The sequence below is a fragment of the Giraffa tippelskirchi genome, chromosome 10 (genome assembly GCF_054371585.1).
Source record: "Giraffa tippelskirchi isolate mGirTip1 chromosome 10, T2T-mGirTip1v1.2.pri, whole genome shotgun sequence".
Taxonomy (NCBI): domain Eukaryota; kingdom Metazoa; phylum Chordata; class Mammalia; order Artiodactyla; family Giraffidae; genus Giraffa; species Giraffa tippelskirchi.
The window spans coordinates 21963038-21982774 of record NC_137284.1 but is presented as its reverse complement, the minus strand read 5'-3'; the positions used below and the strand labels follow the sequence as shown (position 1 = coordinate 21982774).

Sequence of the window (19737 nt, the reverse complement as noted above, 5' to 3'; positions counted from 1 at the left end):
GCTCAATTTAGTTTTTAATAGTTCTTGCAGCTGTTATAAGAAATTGGTTTTATTTTTCTCACAGTCATTGAGAAAATGATACAGCAGTGTTGGAGAAGTTGTACTTAAGCAAAATTTTCCTAAATGCTGATATGTGAAAACCACAAAATCCCTAACGTAACTTACTGATAGAGAGATCGTATGTCCTGTTTATTAAGTACTTACCACGTGCTAGATATTAACGCTAAACCCTTTTCTGGCATCGTTTCGTTTCCTTCTTCCAACACTTGGAGTGGATGGTGGTGTTCTATTTAGTAGGTGAGGAAAGTAAGGCACAGAGAGATCATAATAGCTGAGTAGGCTCAAGTGCTGTGATCCTTCATAGTAATGCAGATAGAGTAGTTTATTTATTGCTAATATATCCACCCAGGACAGATGTTCCAAAAGATGGATTAGGGATACCAGTTCTAGAAAAAAAAAAAATAAGGAATTTGGCATTAATGGTGCATGTGTACTATGTATATGTACCATATGTATATAGTATATATAATAGCTTATATATGTAATATGGATGACACATATAAAAAGAAGGCTTTTTCAATAGTAATAGTCACTTACATACTGGTTATCTGTTCCTTTGTCTTGTTGAATATGCTTTGTCTCCCAATTTGATTTTAAGGTTCTTAAAAGCAGAGATTGTCTCTTTTATCTTTTTTGTCTCTCCTGTAATGCTTTACAAATGTTGAGACTTGCACACAGTAGATAGATGACTAATGATTGTTGATTAATGTGTTCATGAATTAAGTTTTTTCAGCTATGAGATGAAGGGAAAAGGGTGTGCTTTGTCTTTTAGAAACAGTGAGTTCCAGTCCTACATATATAAAGGTGGAAGAAGGAGACCTTCCAACAAGATTAAAGTTATTGGAGGACTCGGTTCCTTTTGACAGTCCTTTGTTGATTGCATATGCTACCCGGTGAGTGGTCCCATATGTTGTTCATATGCACTAAAGCCCAGGCATTTTCTTGGTCTTAGTCTCTAAAGTTTTCCTCTATCACGTGTTGAGCAGCTTCTTGTTAGTATGTTTATTTTCATTTCTAATAAATATGTAGATAATGTAACCAAGTTATATTATCTTACTGAAGTTGGAGACTAATGTGTTTTGTTTTTAAATGCAGATTGTATGAGAAATTTGGAGAATCAGCCCTTCGATCCTTAATCAGGTTTTACCCATCCATTTTGCCTTCAGATGTCATGCAACTTTGTCGTCATAATCCTGTTCAGTTTTTGGCCTATTTAGACAGTCTGGTGAAATCAAGGCCTCAAGATCAACGGTGAGAAGGAGAGAATATTTGCAGACTCTCTTTCTTTTTTTTTTCAAAGACTTTCCTTTCTCTTGTGGCTCAGCTGGTAAAGAATCCGCCTGCAATGTGGGAGACCTGGGTTCGATCCCTGGGTTGGGAAGATCCCCTGGAGAAGGGAATGGCTACCCACTCCAGCATTCTGGCCTGGAGAATTCCATGGACTGTATAGTCCATGGGTTCACAGAATCGTACAGGACTGAGTGACTTTCACTTTCACTTTCTTTTGATAGAGCGTTGTTTCTCTCATATAATCAGTTGAAGCATTTTTACTATTAACTGCCACAGAATTGAGGTACTTGCAGTAGAAGAGGAGGATTTTGGCAGTCATGTACCACTCTTTCACGATTCACAGTACGCATCACAAATGTGCACCTAACCACACTCTCTTTCCTGCCTCTCTCCCTCTCAGAGATTCTGAGATCAACAGTGTGATATTAAACTCCTGCTTCAGGGCCTAGGCTAAGACTGATAAACTTATAATTGTCCCTGCCAGCGAGTGGATTTTCTGCCACCTTTTTGTGATGCTATCCCAGCTTTCTGTGGGTGGCTCTCAGTTCCGACTCTCTCAGCTTCTTTGGGCTGAGGCCTCTTTTCCTATCTCTACATGGCAGTAAACACACATGTCCCTAGATTATTAAGAATGTCAACTTCCCCTCTTCCCTTTTCTGATTGGTTCACATTTGATATACTGGTATTTCTTTCTTTCTTTCTCTTTTGGCCCTTTGGTATTTTCCTTATTATCTTAAGGCTCAACTGTTCATTTAAAAGGCTATTAGATTTTCACCAGCATTTCTATACATTTTGTAGCAGAAGGTTTTTCAAGTTGTTTCATCCACTGTATTGATCCCTTAATAACATTTTCTTCACATCTGCACATTTTATCTTTCCTTTCTTGACATGAATATTGGTGATTTTTCTCTCCAACTTTCTCTTAGGCCATCCTTCCTTGAGTCCCTTCTCCAACCAGAGTCTTTAAGGTTGGATTGGCTGCTGTTGGCTGTGTCCCATGATGCTCCCCCAAGCACCAGCACTATGGATGGTGAAGGAAACCCCAGGTATAAAGGAGTCATTTCTAAGCTTGGCTGGTCCTTTGGAATGGAGCTAGTTTATTCACATAGAGCATTCTGGGCTTACTTTAGGAACAGCTGTGGAAGAGAGTTACCCAAGTCATGTTAGTAATCAGATTGAGTGTATTGCCTAGTAGTTCTGAACATTTGTTTGAATCACAGACCCTCTGAGAATCTGATGATTACTGTCAGAAAAATACACATTCATGGAGAATTTTGCACATGATTTCAGAGAATTAAACTTGGCCTCTGAAACTCTCTCATGGACCAACATTCAGAACTCTTGGTGATTGAACCTGTGTTAGAGGGAAAAGTGTGTGTGGATTTGTTTGTGTGTTTTCTTCCTAGAAATTTGCCAAGGGATTTCTAGACAATACATAATCTAGGAATTTTTTTTCTTTTTCTTTTTAAAATTGTGAAAGTACGATAACACCTTTATGGGAGACTTGTAAAATACAGAACAAAGTTACATATAGTTCCACTGTATGTTACAATTATTTTTTAGTTGGAGTTTCAATATCAACCTCAGAATAATTAATAGAATGAATAGAAAAGTAGAAGGATTTAGTAGACCTGAAAAGCACTATAAACCAATTCAACATAGTTAAGATTTATACAATTTTCACACAACAGCAGGGTACAAATTCTATTCAAGTTCCAAAAGATTATAAACCAGGAGACACTGGGACATATCCAGGGACATAAAACAAGGTGCAAAAATTTCATGGTCTAAAGGTATTGAAATCATAGAGTCTGTTCTCATCACTGTGAAATTGTGTTAGAAAGCAATATCAAAAGAATTTGAAAATAACCCTGTATTTTCAAGTGCAATGTGACATTTATCGAGAGAGATTTTTGACTCAGCCATTGAAAGCCTTAATAAAGTTAAGAGACAGAAAAGACATAGATGGTGGTTGCAGAGGAGAAGCATTTAATGAGAAATTAATATAAAAATGAGAAATTAATATCAAGGATACTTTAAAAGCCCCATGTATTTGCAAATTAAATGTCCACTTTGGAATAATGGGTGTATCTAAGAATCTATAACAAGGAAAATTAGAAAACATTTGTAACAGAACAGAAATGAAAAGTGAATTTATCAGCATTTGTTGCACGCAGCTGAAGCTATTCAGTGCAACTAAATACAATATAGAGTCTTGAATAAGGTATTTAAAAAAACCAGAATTCAGAAAAAATACACATTGATGCTTGTAATATATCAGATATGTTCCTTATGTTTTCTTCCTAAAGAAACTTTTTAAAAGTTCCCAAATTGTCTATCTTGCATGCCTAGAATAAAGGTCTGAAAAGATATAAAATGGCTATCTGTGAATGATAGGATTTTGAATTTTCTTTTGATTTCTAAAATGTATAATTAAAAAAAATAAACAGGTATTTGTCATAGAAAAAATAGCGATTTTAATGTTTTGAAAGCCAAGTAGAAATGTTTGAAAGATATAATGTTGGAAAAAATATAATTAAACTCTATTCTTACCTATTAGCTGATGAATAAGCATTTTTGTAGAGTTTATTTTCTATCTAATTTACTGATATTTTTTCAATTCTCAGGCCTCATTCCCACTTGTTTTCCTGGGGTTACAGTCAGCTTATCCTTTATCTGATTAAACTTCCTGCAGATTTTACAACAAAAGAGAAAATGACTGACATCTGTAGGTCTTATGGGTAAGTGAAAATTTTCCTAGAAGCTGAAGTTAAGGTTAGAGTCATTTTAGTTAATAACTTTGTAGTTAAGGGACTGTGGAGAAGGCAGTGGCAATCCACTCCAGTATTCTTGCCTGGAAAATCCCATGGACAGAGGAGCCTGGTAGGCTGCAGTCCATGGGGTTGCTCAGAGTCGGACATGACTGAGTGACGTCACTTACACTTTCATGCATTGGAGAAGGAAACGGCAACCCACTCCAGTGTTCTTGCCTGGAGAATCCCAGGGACGGGGCAGCCTTGTGGGCTGCCATCTCTGTCACACAGAGTTGGACAGGACTGAAGTGACTTAACAGCAGCAGCAGCAGTTAAGGGACTGAAGGTATCTGCTTTGTCTTTTTTTGGCTACAGTGCTTTTTTTTTTTTAAGTGATAATAAGCATCTTTTTTTGTTTTAAATTTTGAGCATATTTTATTTTGTGTGTACATGAGACTGGTCCTTGGTTGTTCCTCTCTCCCCCTTCTGCTTAGTTGGTCACTCCAGTTTTCAGGTGTATGTAATTAAGGACCAGGCTGTGTGATACAAGTTATAATTGATACAGTTTCTGGGAAGGGAGAGATCAGAATGGGCTCAGTAGAACTCCTGGTGAAGGACTCAGGGAGGAGGTGAGACTTGGAGGTAAGCCCTAAGAATGGGGAGGGTTTGTATTTAAAAATGAGCCAGGTAGAGGGCAGGTCAGCTGAGACAAACAGCAAGATCAAGGCCATGAAAACTGACATGACTTTTTATCCGTACCGCGTATTAGTTATTTATAGCCCAAAGGTGTTATCTCATGTTATCTTTGGCTTCCCTTGGATTATAGTTTTTGGAGATAGGAACATGCGTCTTCTTTTTCCTTCGGTGCATAATTCATAGAGTAGTAGGCACTTGATGCATATTTGTTCATTGATAATGAGGGGTGAGACTGGCCAGGTGGTGGGTCATGAGATCATATAGGACCTTGAAAGGTGGTTAAAAGAATTTATGATCAGTGGGGACCCTTTTAAACTTTTTGGTACAAAAATGGCATGATAAAATGAAGGTTTCTGGAAATCATTTCTGGTTTCATACACGAGAAAGATTGGAGAGAAGAAATAAAGGCCAACTAGGAACCTGGTGCAGTAATTCAGGTATGACTGAATTGATTCCAGGGCAACAGAAAGAGCACGGCCAGCGGGACATTTCAGAGGAACACACAGTGGGAGCTATAGGTACTGGGTATAGGAAATGAGGGAAGGCGGGGAGAGTCAGGGAAAACTGCCAAAGTTTGCATGTTTGGGTAAGAAATATGTTCGTTTTGTATTGAACCTTAAAGTTTGTAAAGTATATAAGCTTAAAAGTCTCATAGCTGTGGCTTGGCCTTGAGTGCATGCTTAGTCGCTCAGTTGTGTCTGACTGTTTGTGAGCCCATGGACCATAGCCTGCCAGGCTCCTCTGTCTGTGGGATTTCCCAGGCAATAATACTGGAATGGGTTGCCATTTTGTCCTCTGGGGGTTCTTCCCAACCCAGGGATTAAACCCAAGTATCCTGCATTGCAGGCAGATTCTTTACTGTCTGAGCCTCCAGGGAATTAGTATTTATCACTAACTTTAATTTTTGTTTTTTCATAAGTGCTCTAGTTTCTGAGGGAATGAAAATATTCTAAAAATATTTTATCACGCTGTCCAATATGGTAGTCACTAGTCATATGTGGCCATTAAATCCTTGAAATACGTATTGGTCAACTGAAGAACTGGCTTTTAAATTTTATTTAATTTAAATGTAAATAGGGACTTCTCTGGCAGTCCAGTGGATGAGACTCTGTGCTTCCAAGGTGCAGGGAGCATGGGTTCAGTTTATTTCAATTCAGTCACTCAATCGTGTCCGACTCTTTGCGACCCCATGAATCGCAGCACACCAGGCCTCCCTGTCCATCACCAACTCCCGTAGTTTACCCAAACCCATGTCCATCAAGTCAGTGATGCCATCCAACCATCTCATCCTCTGTTGTACCCTTCTCCTCCTGCCCCCAATCCTACCCAGCATTAGGGTCTTTTCCAATGAGTCAACTTTTCGCATGAGGTGGCCAAAGTATTGGAGTTTCTGCTTCAACATCAATCCTTCCAGTGAACACCCAGGACTGATCTCCTTTAGAATGGACTGGTTGGATCTCCTTGCAGTCCAAGGGACTCTCAAGAGTCTTCTCCAACACCACAGTTCAAAAGCATCAATTCTTCGGTGCTCAGCTTTCTTCACCATCCAACTCTCACATCCATACATGACCATTGGAAAAACCATAGTCTTGACTAGACGGACCTTTGTTGGCAAAGTAATGTGTCTCTGCTTTTAAATATGCTATCTAGGTTGGTCATAACCTTAATTTAAATGTAAACAGGGACTTCCCTGACAGTCCAGTGGATGAGACTCTGTGCTTCCAAGGTGCAGGGAGCATGGGTACCATCACTAGTTGGGAAGCGAAGATCCCACATGCCTCATGGCACAGCCAAAAATAAATAAATGTAAATAGCCACACGTGGCTAATATTACTGTGTTGGACAGCACAATGCCATATAAATTCACTGCCTTTTATTCTTCTCACCAACTTTGGTCTGTTTAAAGTTTCTGGCCTGGATATCTTATTCTCTGTTTGGAGCTGGAGAGAAGAAGAGAGGCCTTCACTAACATTGTGTATCTGAATGATATGAGCCTGATGGAAGGGGACAATGGTATGTAAATTCCAACTGGTTACTCTTGGTTATAGTATTTTAGAAGTCACTACAGACTTTCCGATAAAGAAATGTGGTAAACATTTCAATGATCATATTCCTTATTCTAGCTATTTGTCAAATTCGTGGCGTTTTTTTGATCCGTACTACTTGGTATATCGTGAAATCGTAACTAGAAATAAACTGCAGGCAACTTTTCTATTTCATGAGTGCCTGATGTGTAAGGCATTCGACTAGATGCGTTTCCATCTAATTTAAATGAAATAACAAACCTGTGGGATAGTTACTTCTATTTTGTAGAAGCTATAATTGAGGCCCAGAAAAAGGACAATTAGTTTCCCCACAGTCATACAACTGGTTAATGCTAGAACTGTTGTTCAGGCCAGGTCCAACCATTTCTAAAGCTCATGTTCAGGTTTTTTTCTCTGCATCATGTTGCCTTTTTACACAGCCCAAAGTTAGAGATCATTAAGATGAACTTAGAGTAGCAAGTCAGATTTTCCTAAGCCTTTACAAGTATTTAGGTGCTTTTTTCAATTTTCATCAATTTAGTACAGATAAAATGACAGGAGGCCAGGATGTTGACACACTGAAGTCTGAGAGTTTATCCTACACTCAGAGAGATGGTCTTGGTCTGATTTGTAGTGTTGCTTTATTCATCTCAATGCAGAGTTACCCACAGCTTGACATCAGGATCCTTCGTGTAGCAATTTGACCTACTGGCTTTTTCAGTGCTGTTGGTATAGAAGAAGGAAAGTTAGAACCAAGCAACCTGGCAAGGGTTAGCTTCAGATGTCACAACTATAGCAATAATAACTGAATCACCTTTGTTTCAGAATTGAAACAAGAGGTCAGACTGTTCTGTAGATGTGGAACTATAGACTTGTGTTCACTTCTGAAAAATAGCCAGAAAAGTTAAGATATAAATGGTATTTATGCTTTCAAAGTTACAGCGTGATTGTTATAGAAAAAAATTGAGAATCTAAGAAGAATGAAGAAAATATCACCTAAAATTCTTCCCACCCAGATAAAAGTACTCTTAATGATTTGTTAATATAATAATAATGATAGCTATTCCTATTTTTAGTATATTAAATGAGGATCTTTTCTTGACATTTCTCTCTCCTAACTCATTTTATCACTTTAAAGCATGTTGATCTTATTGCCCAATATATATCTCATACCTGCTTACTTTCTTTTGTTCTACCACCATCATTCTGGTCCCAGTACTTGTCTAGATACTATAACTTTATAATTGGCCATCAGATATCCATTCTTGCCTATCTTTAACTCATTTTCCTTACAGCAGCCAGAATGGGTCTTATTTTTTTAATTGAAATTTTTTTATTGGGGTAACATTGGTTTATAACATAAGTTTTCTGTGTACCACATTTTTCACTTTTTTATAATCTATAGAGTGCTTATTGCTAAAAATTTAGTTTCCCTTTGTCATCAAGTTTATTCCCATTCACCCAGTTCACCTTGCCCCAGCTCCATCCCCTCTGGTAACTACTACTCTATTCTTTGCATCTACATGTTTGTTTTTGTTTGGTTCATTTATTTTGGTTTTTTGTTTGTTTGTTTTGTGTATTCCACCTATGAGTGAAATCATGTGGTGTTCGTCTTTGACTTATTTCACTTAGCATAATACCCTCAAGGTCCATCTATGTTCCACAAGTGGCAAGATTTCTTCTTTGTTTTTTTATGGCTGAGAAGTATTCTGTAATCTGTGTGTGTGTGTGTGTGTATCACATCTTCCTTGTCCATTCATCAATTGAGGGGCACTTAGGTTGATTCCACATCTTGGCTATTACAAACAGTGCTGCACTGAACATCGGGTGCATATATCTTTTCCAATTAGTGTTTTCATATTCTTTGGATAAATATTAGAAGTGGGATTGCTGGATCAGATGGTCGTTCTATTTTCAGTTTTTTGAGATACCTCCCTGTTTTCGACAGTGGCTGTATCAGTTTACATTCTCAACAGTATACAGAGTTCCTTTTTCTCTGCATCCTTGCCAATATTTGCTATTTGTAGACTTTTTGATGATAGCTATTCTGACATGTGTGAAGTGGTATCTTGTATGGTTTTGATTTGCATTTCTCTAATAATCAGTGATGCGTAACATCTTTTCATGTGCTTGTTGGCCATCTGCATGTCATCTTTGGGAAAACACCTATTTAGCGCCTTTGGTCAGTTTTTCATCTAGTTGTGTATTTTTGGTTATTAACCCCTTACGATTTTAAGTATCTTCTCCCATTTGGTAGAACATGTTTTCATTTTATGAATGGTTTCTTTTGCTGTGCAGAAGCTTTTTAGTTTGATGTAGTCCTGTTTGTTTATTTTTGCTTTCGTTTCCCTTGCCTGAGGAGACCTATCTAGAAAGATATTGCTAAGACTGATGTCAAAGAGAGCTGTGTCTATGTTTTCTTCTAGTTTAATGGTTTTGAGTCTGTTTATGTCTTTAGTCCATTTTGAGTTGATTCTTTTGTATGATGCGAGGTCTTTTGTATGATGTGAGGTCGTGGTCTACTTTCATTTTTTTGCCTCATGCAAAAAAATGTCCCCAGCAGTGTCCTCAACACCATTTATTTAAGACATTATCCTTTCTCCGTTGGATGTGCCTTGTTCCTTTATTTTGTATTAATTGTCCATACATGTATGGGTTTATTTCTGGGCTCTTAGTTTTATTCCGTTGATGTATGTATCTGTTTTTCTGCCACTACCATGCTGTTTTGATTGCTATGGTTTTGTAATATAGTTTGAAATCAAGGCGTGTGATATCTCCAGCTTTGTTCTTTTCATTCAGGATTGTTTTGGCTGTTTGGGGTCTTTCATGGTTACATACAAATCTTAGACTTTTTTGTCTTATTTCTGTGAAAAAATGTTTCTGGGATCTCAATAAGGATTGCATTGAATCTATAGCATGCTTTGGAAATATGGACATTTTAACAATATTCTTTCAGTCCATGAGCAGGCAGTATCTTTCTGTTTATCTGTGCCTTCAATTTCTTTCAACTATGTCGTATAGTTTTCAGTGTACAGGTTTTTCACCTCCTTGGTTAAACCTATTCATAAATATTTTATTCTTTTTGTTTTCATTGTAAATTGAATTGTTTTCTTAATTTCTTTTTCTGCTTGCTCATTGCTAACATGTAGAAATGCAACAGATTTTTAAAAAAATTTTTCATTTAGTTACTTTTAGCTGGGCTAGGTCTTCATTGCTGCATGGATTTCTCATTGTGGGTTTCTCTTGTTGTGGAGCACAGGCTCTAGGTGCCCGGGCTTCAGGAGTTGCAGCATGTGGGCTCAGTAGTTGCATCTCCCGGGCTCTGGAGCACAGGCTCAGTAGTTGTGGTGCTTAGGCTTGGTTGCTCTGTGGCATGTGGGATCTTCCTGACCCAGGTATCGAACCCACAACTCCTTCATTGACAGATGGATTCTTCACCACTGAGCCACCAGGGAAGCCCCTGCAACAGATTTTTGAATGTTAATTTGTACCCTGCAACTTTATTCGTTTGTTATTTCTAACAGTTCTTGTCTTCAGGGTTTTCTGTATATAAAATCATGTCATCCACAAATAGTGAGTTTCACTTCTTCCTTTCCAACTTGGATGCCTTTCATTTCTTTTTCTTGCCAGATTGCTCTACTGGAAGTCTAGGCCTTCCAGTACTATGTTGAATAAGAGTGGTGAGAGTGGGCATCCTCGTCTTGTTCCTGATTTTAGAGGACTAGCTTTCAGTTTTTCGTCGTTGAAAATGATATTACTTGTGGAGTTGTCATATATGGCCTTTTTATGTTGCCGTATGTTCCTTCTATACCCACTTTATTGAAATTTTTTTTTATCATAAATGGGCATTGAATCTTGTCATATGCTTTTTCTGCATCTGTTGAACTGATCATATGGTTTTTGTCCTTGATTTTGTTAATGTGGTGTTCATGTGAATTGATTTGTGGACACAGCCCTCCTTGCATCCCATGACGGGTGGGATCTTAGTTCCCTGACTAGGGTTCAAGTCTGTGCCCCTTGCATTGGAAATGCAGAGTCAACCACTGGATCACAGAAGAAGTCCTCCTTTTTTAGAGTTTGAAACTCTTTTGTAAAGTATTCCTCTGTTCATTCATTTTTTTCCCCTCTGTTCGCTTTTATTCCTGAGTTCATTGAACTGCCTTTCTGTTTTGCTTTTTTTTTGTAGCTCTTTGACTTTCTTCATGAAGGCTGTTTTGAATTCTCTTATCAGTTAGCTCACAATATTCTGTAACTTTAAGTTTGGTTACTGGAGAGTTATCATTGTCCTTTTGTGATAAAGTGTTACTATGGTTCTTCAATAAGGAGAAATTGTTTGATGAAATTGTTCCTCTGCCGGCACATTTCAAGTAGCAAGTAACCTGTCTGCTTGATTCTGATAACACAATAGATTAGAAATTAGAGGCCTTTCCTTTGTTTTCCAGCAGATGGCACCATAGCACAAGTTTTGGGTTTGTCTTCCCTCAGCTGCTTCTGTTTATGTTTGAAAGTCAGCACTTGGTGCCCTCCACCATCTCAGTCTGCCTTGTGGCCTTCATTATCATTTCTTGTACCTGCAGGGCCATGGATGCCTTACTTCTGCCAGTGTTGCTGGCATAGCCGCCTGGTGCACCTCCTGTTCAGGATCCCTTGAGTGGCAGGTTCCACTGCTGTTGTGGAGGAAGCAGGGAGTAGGGAGGAGTAGCCATGTACAGTGTTGTAAGATTCATGGGCTCTGCGACTTTAGGTGGGGGTGTGGGTGACTGGAGTCATGGGCACCACCTCCGCTGCTACTACCAACCTCTCTGGGGCTGGAGGTCTGGGCACTGTGGGCACCATCTCTATTGTTCCCTTGGTTCTGCCACCTCCGTGTGTTCCAGTTCACCACCTTTAGTTGTGCATTTGTGTGAGAAATATTCCAGTGTCTCGGTGTGTTGGACACAGGCACCTTTGTGGCATTGTGAATGTTTTACTGGTTGTAGGATGAAAGGGAGAGACAAAGGTAGCTTTTCACTCCACCGTGTTACTGACTCTCAGAATGGTTCTTTTACACAAAAATTGGGTTATGTGGCTCTCCTCCTTGAAACTCCTTACACTTGACTGGAAGTCTAGATTCTTAAGCTGTTCGCTTATGGCCTGGCCCTGTCATCTCATTCTCAATCCCCACTGCCACCGTTGAGTTCCTTGAATTCACCTAGTTTCTTCCTGTGTCATCTTCCATGTTTCCCTGATCAGAAACGTAAGCTCTTTTGCTCCTCCTTCCTAACACCTTCCCTGCATGTTTGTCACATGCATATGGGTCACATGCACACGCGCGGTAAACTTGTCTCACCTTTCAGCTCTTTGCTTAAATGTCACTCTCATAGAGTCCTGCTCTGATCCTCAAAAAAAAAGAAAAACTCTCCAAAACTTGCCAGTCTCTCTGATGGCTCTTTGATGTTTTCCTTTATAGCAAGCACTTAGCACAATTTATAAGCATAGATTTGTTTACGTGTTTACCAAGTTCCTTCTCCTTTACTAGACCATGAGCTCCACAGCAGTGCAGGACTCATCATGTCTGTCTGTCTCACGTTCCTATTTAGTGCCTAGCATGGAGTGTGCCCTGGGTTATTACTGCATGAGCAAATGAAAGAATGTAGAGGCTAATTTCATGGCTTCTCCTTGTCATGAGCTATTTATTCAACAACTATTCAGAAAACAGTTTTGTGTCGGGGTGGTGAGATTATGTTCTTTAATATTTTTATGTTTTGGTATGAAACCATTTTTCCAAATGGTGTCTCCTGTATGCAGGCAGAGTGCTCAGAGCTCACGTTGTTTCTGTGTGTTTGAGTAGGTTGGATCCCAGAAACTGTGGAAGAATGGAAGCTTCTCCTACATCTGGTGCAGAACACGAGCACAAAGCCAGCCCCCCAGCAGTCACCAGATGGAAACTCCAGCGATGGGCCTTCCCCTATTACTGTGGAGAATGTGGCCCTCCTGTTGGCAAAGGCCATGGGCCCAGATCGGGCCTGGTCACTGCTCCAGGAATGTGGTTTGACCTTGGAGCTGTCAGAGAGGTTTACCAGAACCTGCGATATCCTGAGAATTGCCGAGAAAAGGCAGAGGTAATGTCTGTCTGTCCTGCTCTTGTCCTGCTCTGTCCACAAGCACCTGGGGAGTATAGAATCCCACAGATTTTCAGAGGGGACGGGACTGTATAGGTCACATAGTCCCAACCCCTCACAGATGGGGGGACAGAGACTCCTTTGTTGATTTAGGTGATTAAGGGAAGAGGCTAAAGTAATACTTTGTTCATAGTCGTAGCCAAGACACTTGTAGGTTAATGTGAATACCCAAATATGATGTATACTCAGTTCTTTAAGAAGATTATTTGTACCATATACCTAATACCAGCAATGCAGGAGACCAGGGTTTGATCCCTGGGTCAGGAAGATCTGGAGATGGGAATGGCAATCCACTCTAGTACTCTTGCCTGGAGAATCCCATGGGCGGAGGAGCCTGGCAGGCTATACAGTCCATGGGGTCGCAAAGAGTCAGACACAACTGAACAACTCACACATACACACACACACCCCTGATCAGCTCAGTCAGTTTAAAAAAATTTTTTTTTTTTTTAAATTGTGGTAAAATACAGATAACATGAAATTTACTTTCAACCATTTTTAAGTAGTTGGTTCAGTAGTGTTAAGTATATTCGTGTCATTGTGAAGTTAATTTCCAGAACCTTTTCATCTTTCGAAACTGAAACTCTGTCCCCATGATTCTGCCCTCCCCCCTCTGTCCCCTCCCTGGCAAGCACTGTTCTTCTTTCTGTCTGGAACCATGCAGTGTCTGTCTTTTTGTGGCTGGCTTATTTCACTTAGCATAATGTCCTTAACCCATCTTGTAGCATTTGTCAGAGTTTCCTTTTTTTTCTGATACTGAATAATATTTCGTCGTATGTATATAACCACATTTTGTTTATCTGCTCATCTCTTAATAGACACTTGGGTTGCTTCCGCCTCTTGCTATTGTGAGTAATGCTGCTGTGAACATGAGGATACAAATCTCTCTTTGAGACCCTGCTTTCATTTCTTTTGGGTGTATACCCAGGTGTGAAATTGCTGGATCAGATGGCACTTCTGTTTTTAATTTTTTAAGACGCTCCTGTACTAATTGCCATGGATCCTGCACCATTCTGCATTTCTACCAGTGCTGCACAAGGGTTCCTGTTACTCCGCATCCCTACCAACACTAGTTATTAGTTTTTGATAGTTAGCTATCCTAATGGGCATGAGGTGATATCTCATTATGGTTTTTAATTTGCATTTTCCTGGTGATTAGTGGTGTTGAACATCTTTTCATATACTTGTTGGCCATTTGAATATTATCTTTGGAAAAATACCTGTACAAGTTTTTTGTCCATTTTTAAATTACGTTATTTGTTTTTTGTCATGAATTCTTTACATATTCTGGATATTAACCTTTGAGATATATGATTTGCAAATATTTTCCCTTTCTGTATAGGACAAGGTGCCATATTCATAGGATGCCTTTTCACACTGTTAGTTTTGTCTTTTGATGCACAGAGTCAGTCAGCTTTTTGAATCCTTTACTTCTGTAAAGAATGAACAGTGACAACTAAATTTGCTTGTTTCTTTTCTTTGGGATTTCAGAGCCTTGATACAAAGCATGCTCGAAAAATGTGATCGGTTTCTCTGGTCTCAGCAGGCCTAGCTGAAGAAGACGCAGCAGGGTGTCACGACATGTTGAGAATGACTGAGTTGTGCTCCTGAGCCTCCTGAATGCATTTGTTCTTGAAGGAAAGGCCCCACTGGAGATCCCAGCACCTTTTTGGGAGCACCTTCATCCTTGTCTGTTACCTCTGCATTTGTAGCTCTATCTGTGACCTCAGTGTTTTTCAACCAAAGTTGAATTTTGAAAGGAATCAGTCCTTGTTTGCTAAAACGAAATGCTCTGGAAGGAAGCAGAATGTGAATATTCCCAGCTGTGCAGCCCTTATGCTGGACAACAGTATGATTGGTTCCTTGTTGGTGGACTGGGGGAATTCTTTTCCTATCATGACTGGCATGCAGGGAGCAAAAGTTTCTCAGCCTGGTTACATGAAGACATGCAATGTAGTTGATAGAAATTGAATTCCTTTCTTATCTTCTCTGGGATACTTGAGAAATTACCAAAGTAAGACCCGGTAGAATGTAACTAACACATAAAATAAGTGAAACACTGAAGATTCAAATTAAATGTATAAATGAAATGGCCTCATATTTAAATTGAGCTAATTTAGAATATATTTTTTTCTAGTGCTTGACATTTTCTAATCCAAACCTATATAAAACTAATTCATTACTAGAGATGTTTTACTCCAGTCTTTCCTAAATAAAGTAGCCCAAAGGAATCATGCACTTTTAAAATTTGCTTTTTAAAGGCCATAATAAAGGCAGGCTGAGTATTGATAAAGACTGCAGCAAGTACTTGTATTATTTAAGCCAAGTACTAGATTACCATTTTCAGGTTTCTGTATACTTACACAGCATGTTTTATTAATAATAACTGTAAAATCTGATTTAAAATGTTATTTGACTAGAATGTAGGCATGAGGCTCATTGTAATTTGCAGGAAAGTGTTGTGTAAACTCAGTGCGGAATAAGCAAAATGTTGGATACACTGAATGATTCACTTCTTTTTTCTTCATTTATGACACAGCCAGAGAACTAGAGACACAGATTGCCGTCTAACAGGTTAGACAGTTAGTTCCTTCCTCACTGTTAGGAAATCCTAGCAGTTTTGGTCACCAGTGTGTGGCAGGGTGTGTGTGTCGTGTGTTTCCCCACACCAAGCAATTCTCCAGTACCAGCTGAGTGTTCTTTCCACTCATTTGAAAGTTCAATCTGGAGATGGCATTGAATTCTACAGGTTAAGGCTCATTCCCACAAAACTGCCAGCACTTAAGATGCCAGTCACAAGTCCAGGTTGTTAACTGTACAAGCATCCTTCTTTTTATTGCAGTTTGTTTTGTTGTGCTTCACAGATACTGTTCTTTTATTTTTTAAAACAAATTGGAGATTTGTGGCAACCCTGCATCCAGTAAGTCTATCAGTACAGTTTTCCAACAGCATTTCCTCACTTTGTGTCTCTTTCACATTTTTGTGATTCTTGCAAAATACAGAGTTTTTCACTATTATTTGTCATGGTGATCTGTGTCAGCGATCCTTATTATTACTGCTGTAAATGTTTTGTGGCGTCACTGCACCCACGTAAGACAGTGAACTTAATCGAGAAATGTGTGTTCTGACTGTTTCAACTGATTATTCCCCATCTCTTTCCCTTTCTTCAGGTCTCTCCATTCTCTGTCAGACAGCAATAGGCCAATTAATAGCCTTATAACAGCCTCTTAAGTATTCAAGTGAAAGGAAGAACTAGTTATACATCTCTCACTTTAAATCAGGAGGTAGAAATGATTAAGCTAAGTGAGGAAGGCATGTTGAAAGCTGGAGTAGGCTGAAAGCTAGGCCTGTTGCATCAAACAGCCAAACTGTGAATGTGAAGGAAAAGTATGTGATGGAAATTAAAAACGCTACTCTGATGAATACAAGAATGAGAAAAAAGTGAAACATCCTTGTTGCTGATATGGAGAAAGTTTTAGTAGTCTAGACAGAAAGCTCAAACCAACCAGAGGATTCCCTTTAGCCAGAGCATAATCCACAGCAAGGCTGAGAGAGATGAGGAAGCTGCAGAAGAAATATTTGAAGCTAGCAGAACTTGGTCCATGAAGGTTAAGGAAAGAAGTTGTCTTCTTAACTTTTGTGTAAAGTGAAGCAGCACGTGTTGATGTAGAAGCTGCAGCAAGTTATCCAGAAGATCGAAGATCATTAATGAAGGTGGTTACACTAAGTAACAGATTTTCATTGTTGATTGAACAGCTTTATATTGGAAAAGAATACCATCTAGTACTTTTCATCTCACATGCTAGTAAAGTAATGCTCAAAATTCTCCAAGCCAGGCTTCAGCAATACGTGAACCGTGAGCTTCCAGATGTTCAAGCTGGTTTTAGAAAAGGCAGAGGAACCAGAGATCAAATTGCCAATATCCGCTGGATCATCGAAAAAGCAAGAGAGTTCCAGAAAAACATCTATTTCTGCTTTATTGACTATGCCAAAGCCTTTGACTGTGTGGATCACAATAAACTGTGGAAAATTCTGAAAGAGATGGGAATACCAGACCATCTGACCTGTCTCTTGAGAAACCTGTATGCAGGTCAGGAAGCAACAGTTCGAACTGGACATGGAACAACAGACTGGTTCCAAATAGGAAAAGGAGTACGTCAAGGCTGTATATTGTCACCCTGCTTATTTAACTTCTATGCAGAGTACATCATGAGAAATGCTGGGCTGGAGGAAACACAAGCTGGAATCAAGATTGCAGGGAGAAATATCAATAACCTCAGATATGCAGATGACACCACCCTTATGGCAGAAAGTGAAGAAGAACTACTAAAGAGCCTCTTGATGAAAGTGAAAGAGGAGAGTGAAAAAGTTGGCTTGAAGCTCAATGTTCAGAAAACTAAGATCATGGCATCTGGTCCCATCACTTCATGGGAAATAGATGGGGAAACAGAGGAAACAGTGTCAGACTTTATTTTTTTTGGCTCCAAAATCCCTGCTGATGGTGATTGCAGCCATGAAATTAAAAGACACTTACTCCTTGGAAGGAGGGTTATGGCCAACCTAGATAGCATATTTAAAAGCAGAGACATCACTTTGCCAACAAAAGTCCGTCTAGTCAAGACTATGGTTTTCCCAGTGGTCATGTATGGATGTGAGAGTTGGACGGTGAGGAAAGCTGAGCGCCGCAGAATTGATGCTTTTGAACTGTGGTGTTGGAGAAGACTCTTGAGAATCCCTTGAACTGCAAGGAGATCCAATCAATCCATCCTAAAGGAGATCAATCCTGGGTGTTCATTGGAAGGACTGATGTTGAAACTGAAACTCCAATATTTTGGCCACCTCATGCGAAGAGTTGACTCATTGGAAAAGATCCTAATGCTGGGTAGGATTGGGGGCAAGAGGAGAAGGGGATGACAGAGGATGAGATGGTTGGATGGCATCACTGACTCGATGGACATGGGTTTGGGTAGACTCCGGGAGTTGGTGATGGACAGAGAGGCCTGGCGTGCTGCAATTCATGGGGTCGTAAAGAGTCGGACACGACTGAGCGACTGAACTGAACTGAACTGAACTGAGATAGGCAAAGTCAATGCCTGGTTTCAAAGTTTCAAAGGACAGGGTTACTTTCTTGTTGGGGGCTAATGCAGATAGTGACTGAGTTGAAGCCAGTGCTTATTTACCATGGTGAACTCCTGGGGCCTTAAGAGTCAGGCTAAGTCGATTCTGCCTGTGCTCTGTAAGTGGAACAACAAAACCTGGATGAGAGCACACGTATTTACAACATGGTTTCATGAATATTTTAAGCTCACTGTTGAGACCTACTGCTCAGAAAAAAAGGTTCTTTTCAAGGTGTTACTGCTCACTGACAGTGTACTGCATTGCCCAAGATAGAGATATACAACAAGATTAATATTGTTTTTATGCCTGCTAACACATTCATTCTGCAGTCCATGGATGAAGGAATAATTTCAACTTTCAAATATAATTTCTTAAATACATTTTGTAAGATTATAGCTGCCATATATTATGATTCCTTTGATGGATTTGGGCAAAGTAAATTGAAAACCTTCTGGAAAGAATTCACCATTCTAGATGCCATTAAGAACACGATTCGTCGGAAGAGGTCAACATACTAAGATTAATAGGAATTTGGAAAAAGTTGGTTCCAACTCTCATAGGTGACTTTGAGGGGTTCAAGACTTCAGTGGAGGAAGTAATTGCACATGTGCAAAGAGCAAGGAAACTAGAATTAAAGGTGGAGCCTGAAGATATGATTGAATTACTATAATCATAAGATAAAACTTGTAATGGATGAAGAGAGTATCTTCTTTTGGATGAGCAAAGTGATTTCTTGAGATGGAATCTACTCCTGGTGAAGATGCTGGGAAGATTGTTGAAATGACAACAAAGGATTTAAGATATTACATAAACTTCATTGGCAAAGCAGTGGCAGGGTTGAGAGAAAATTGACTAATTTTGAAAGAACTATGGGTAAAATACTATAAAGTATTGCATGCTACAGAGAAGTCTTTTGTGAAAGGAAGGAAGAGTCAGTGACGTGGCAAACTCCAGTGTTGTCTTATTTTAAGGAATCACTACAGTGACCCCAACTTTAGGAAACACCACCTTGATCAGTGAGCTACCATCTACATGGAGGCAAGACCCTCTCCCAGGAAAAAATTACAACTTGCTGAAGGCTCAGATGATGGTTAGCACTTTTTTAGCAATAAAGTGTTTTTAAATTAAGACTTATACATTGATTTTTAAGACAATGCTATTACACGCTTAATAGACTATAGTAGAATATAAACATGACTTTTATATGCACTGGAAAACTAAAAATTCATGTGACTCGCTTTATTGCTGTGGTCTGGGGACTGAACCCACTGTATTGCCCATGTGTGCCTGTTTCTGACCAATTGGCTATAAACCAGAGGTTCCCACGATCCACTCCTTGGGTTTGATTAATTTGCTAGAGTGGCTTGCAGAACTCGGAGATACATTTTACTTACTTAGATTTATCAGTTTATTATAAAAGCCTATAACTCAGGAACAGCTGGATGGAGGGGATGGTATGGGGAAGGGACAAGGAATTTCTGTGCCCTCTCCTAGTGCCACTTCAGATGGATCACTACATGGTCACAAAGCAGCAGCCTCCTGTTGGAGGAGGAGGTTGAGTTCAGTGGCCAATGGCCAGTGTCAGGACTGAAAGTTCCAGCCCTGTAATCCCGTGGTTGGCTGCACTGGCAGCCG

General features: G+C 39.4%; 1 protein-coding gene across 18 annotated transcripts in view; it reads left to right on the top strand.

The window, feature by feature from the left end:
• Positions 1-16001, top strand: part of HPS5 (HPS5 biogenesis of lysosomal organelles complex 2 subunit 2) — a 43605-nt gene extending 27604 nt beyond the window's left edge. For 17 of the 18 annotated variants that reach the window (XM_081533656.1, XM_081533648.1, XM_081533659.1 and 14 more), the window contains 7 exons: positions 833-953; positions 1156-1311; positions 2277-2396; positions 3978-4091; positions 6706-6812; positions 12654-12924; positions 14476-16001. In XM_081533656.1, the coding sequence (XP_081389782.1) occupies positions 833-953; positions 1156-1311; positions 2277-2396; positions 3978-4091; positions 6706-6812; positions 12654-12924; positions 14476-14536 (950 nt within the window). In that variant the 3' untranslated portion in view covers positions 14537-16001. The remainder of the gene's footprint in view (positions 1-832; positions 954-1155; positions 1312-2276; positions 2397-3977; positions 4092-6705; positions 6813-12653; positions 12925-14475) is intronic. The other variant, XM_081533665.1, reaches the window with a different exon arrangement.
• Positions 16002-19737: the final 3736 nt, after the last annotated feature.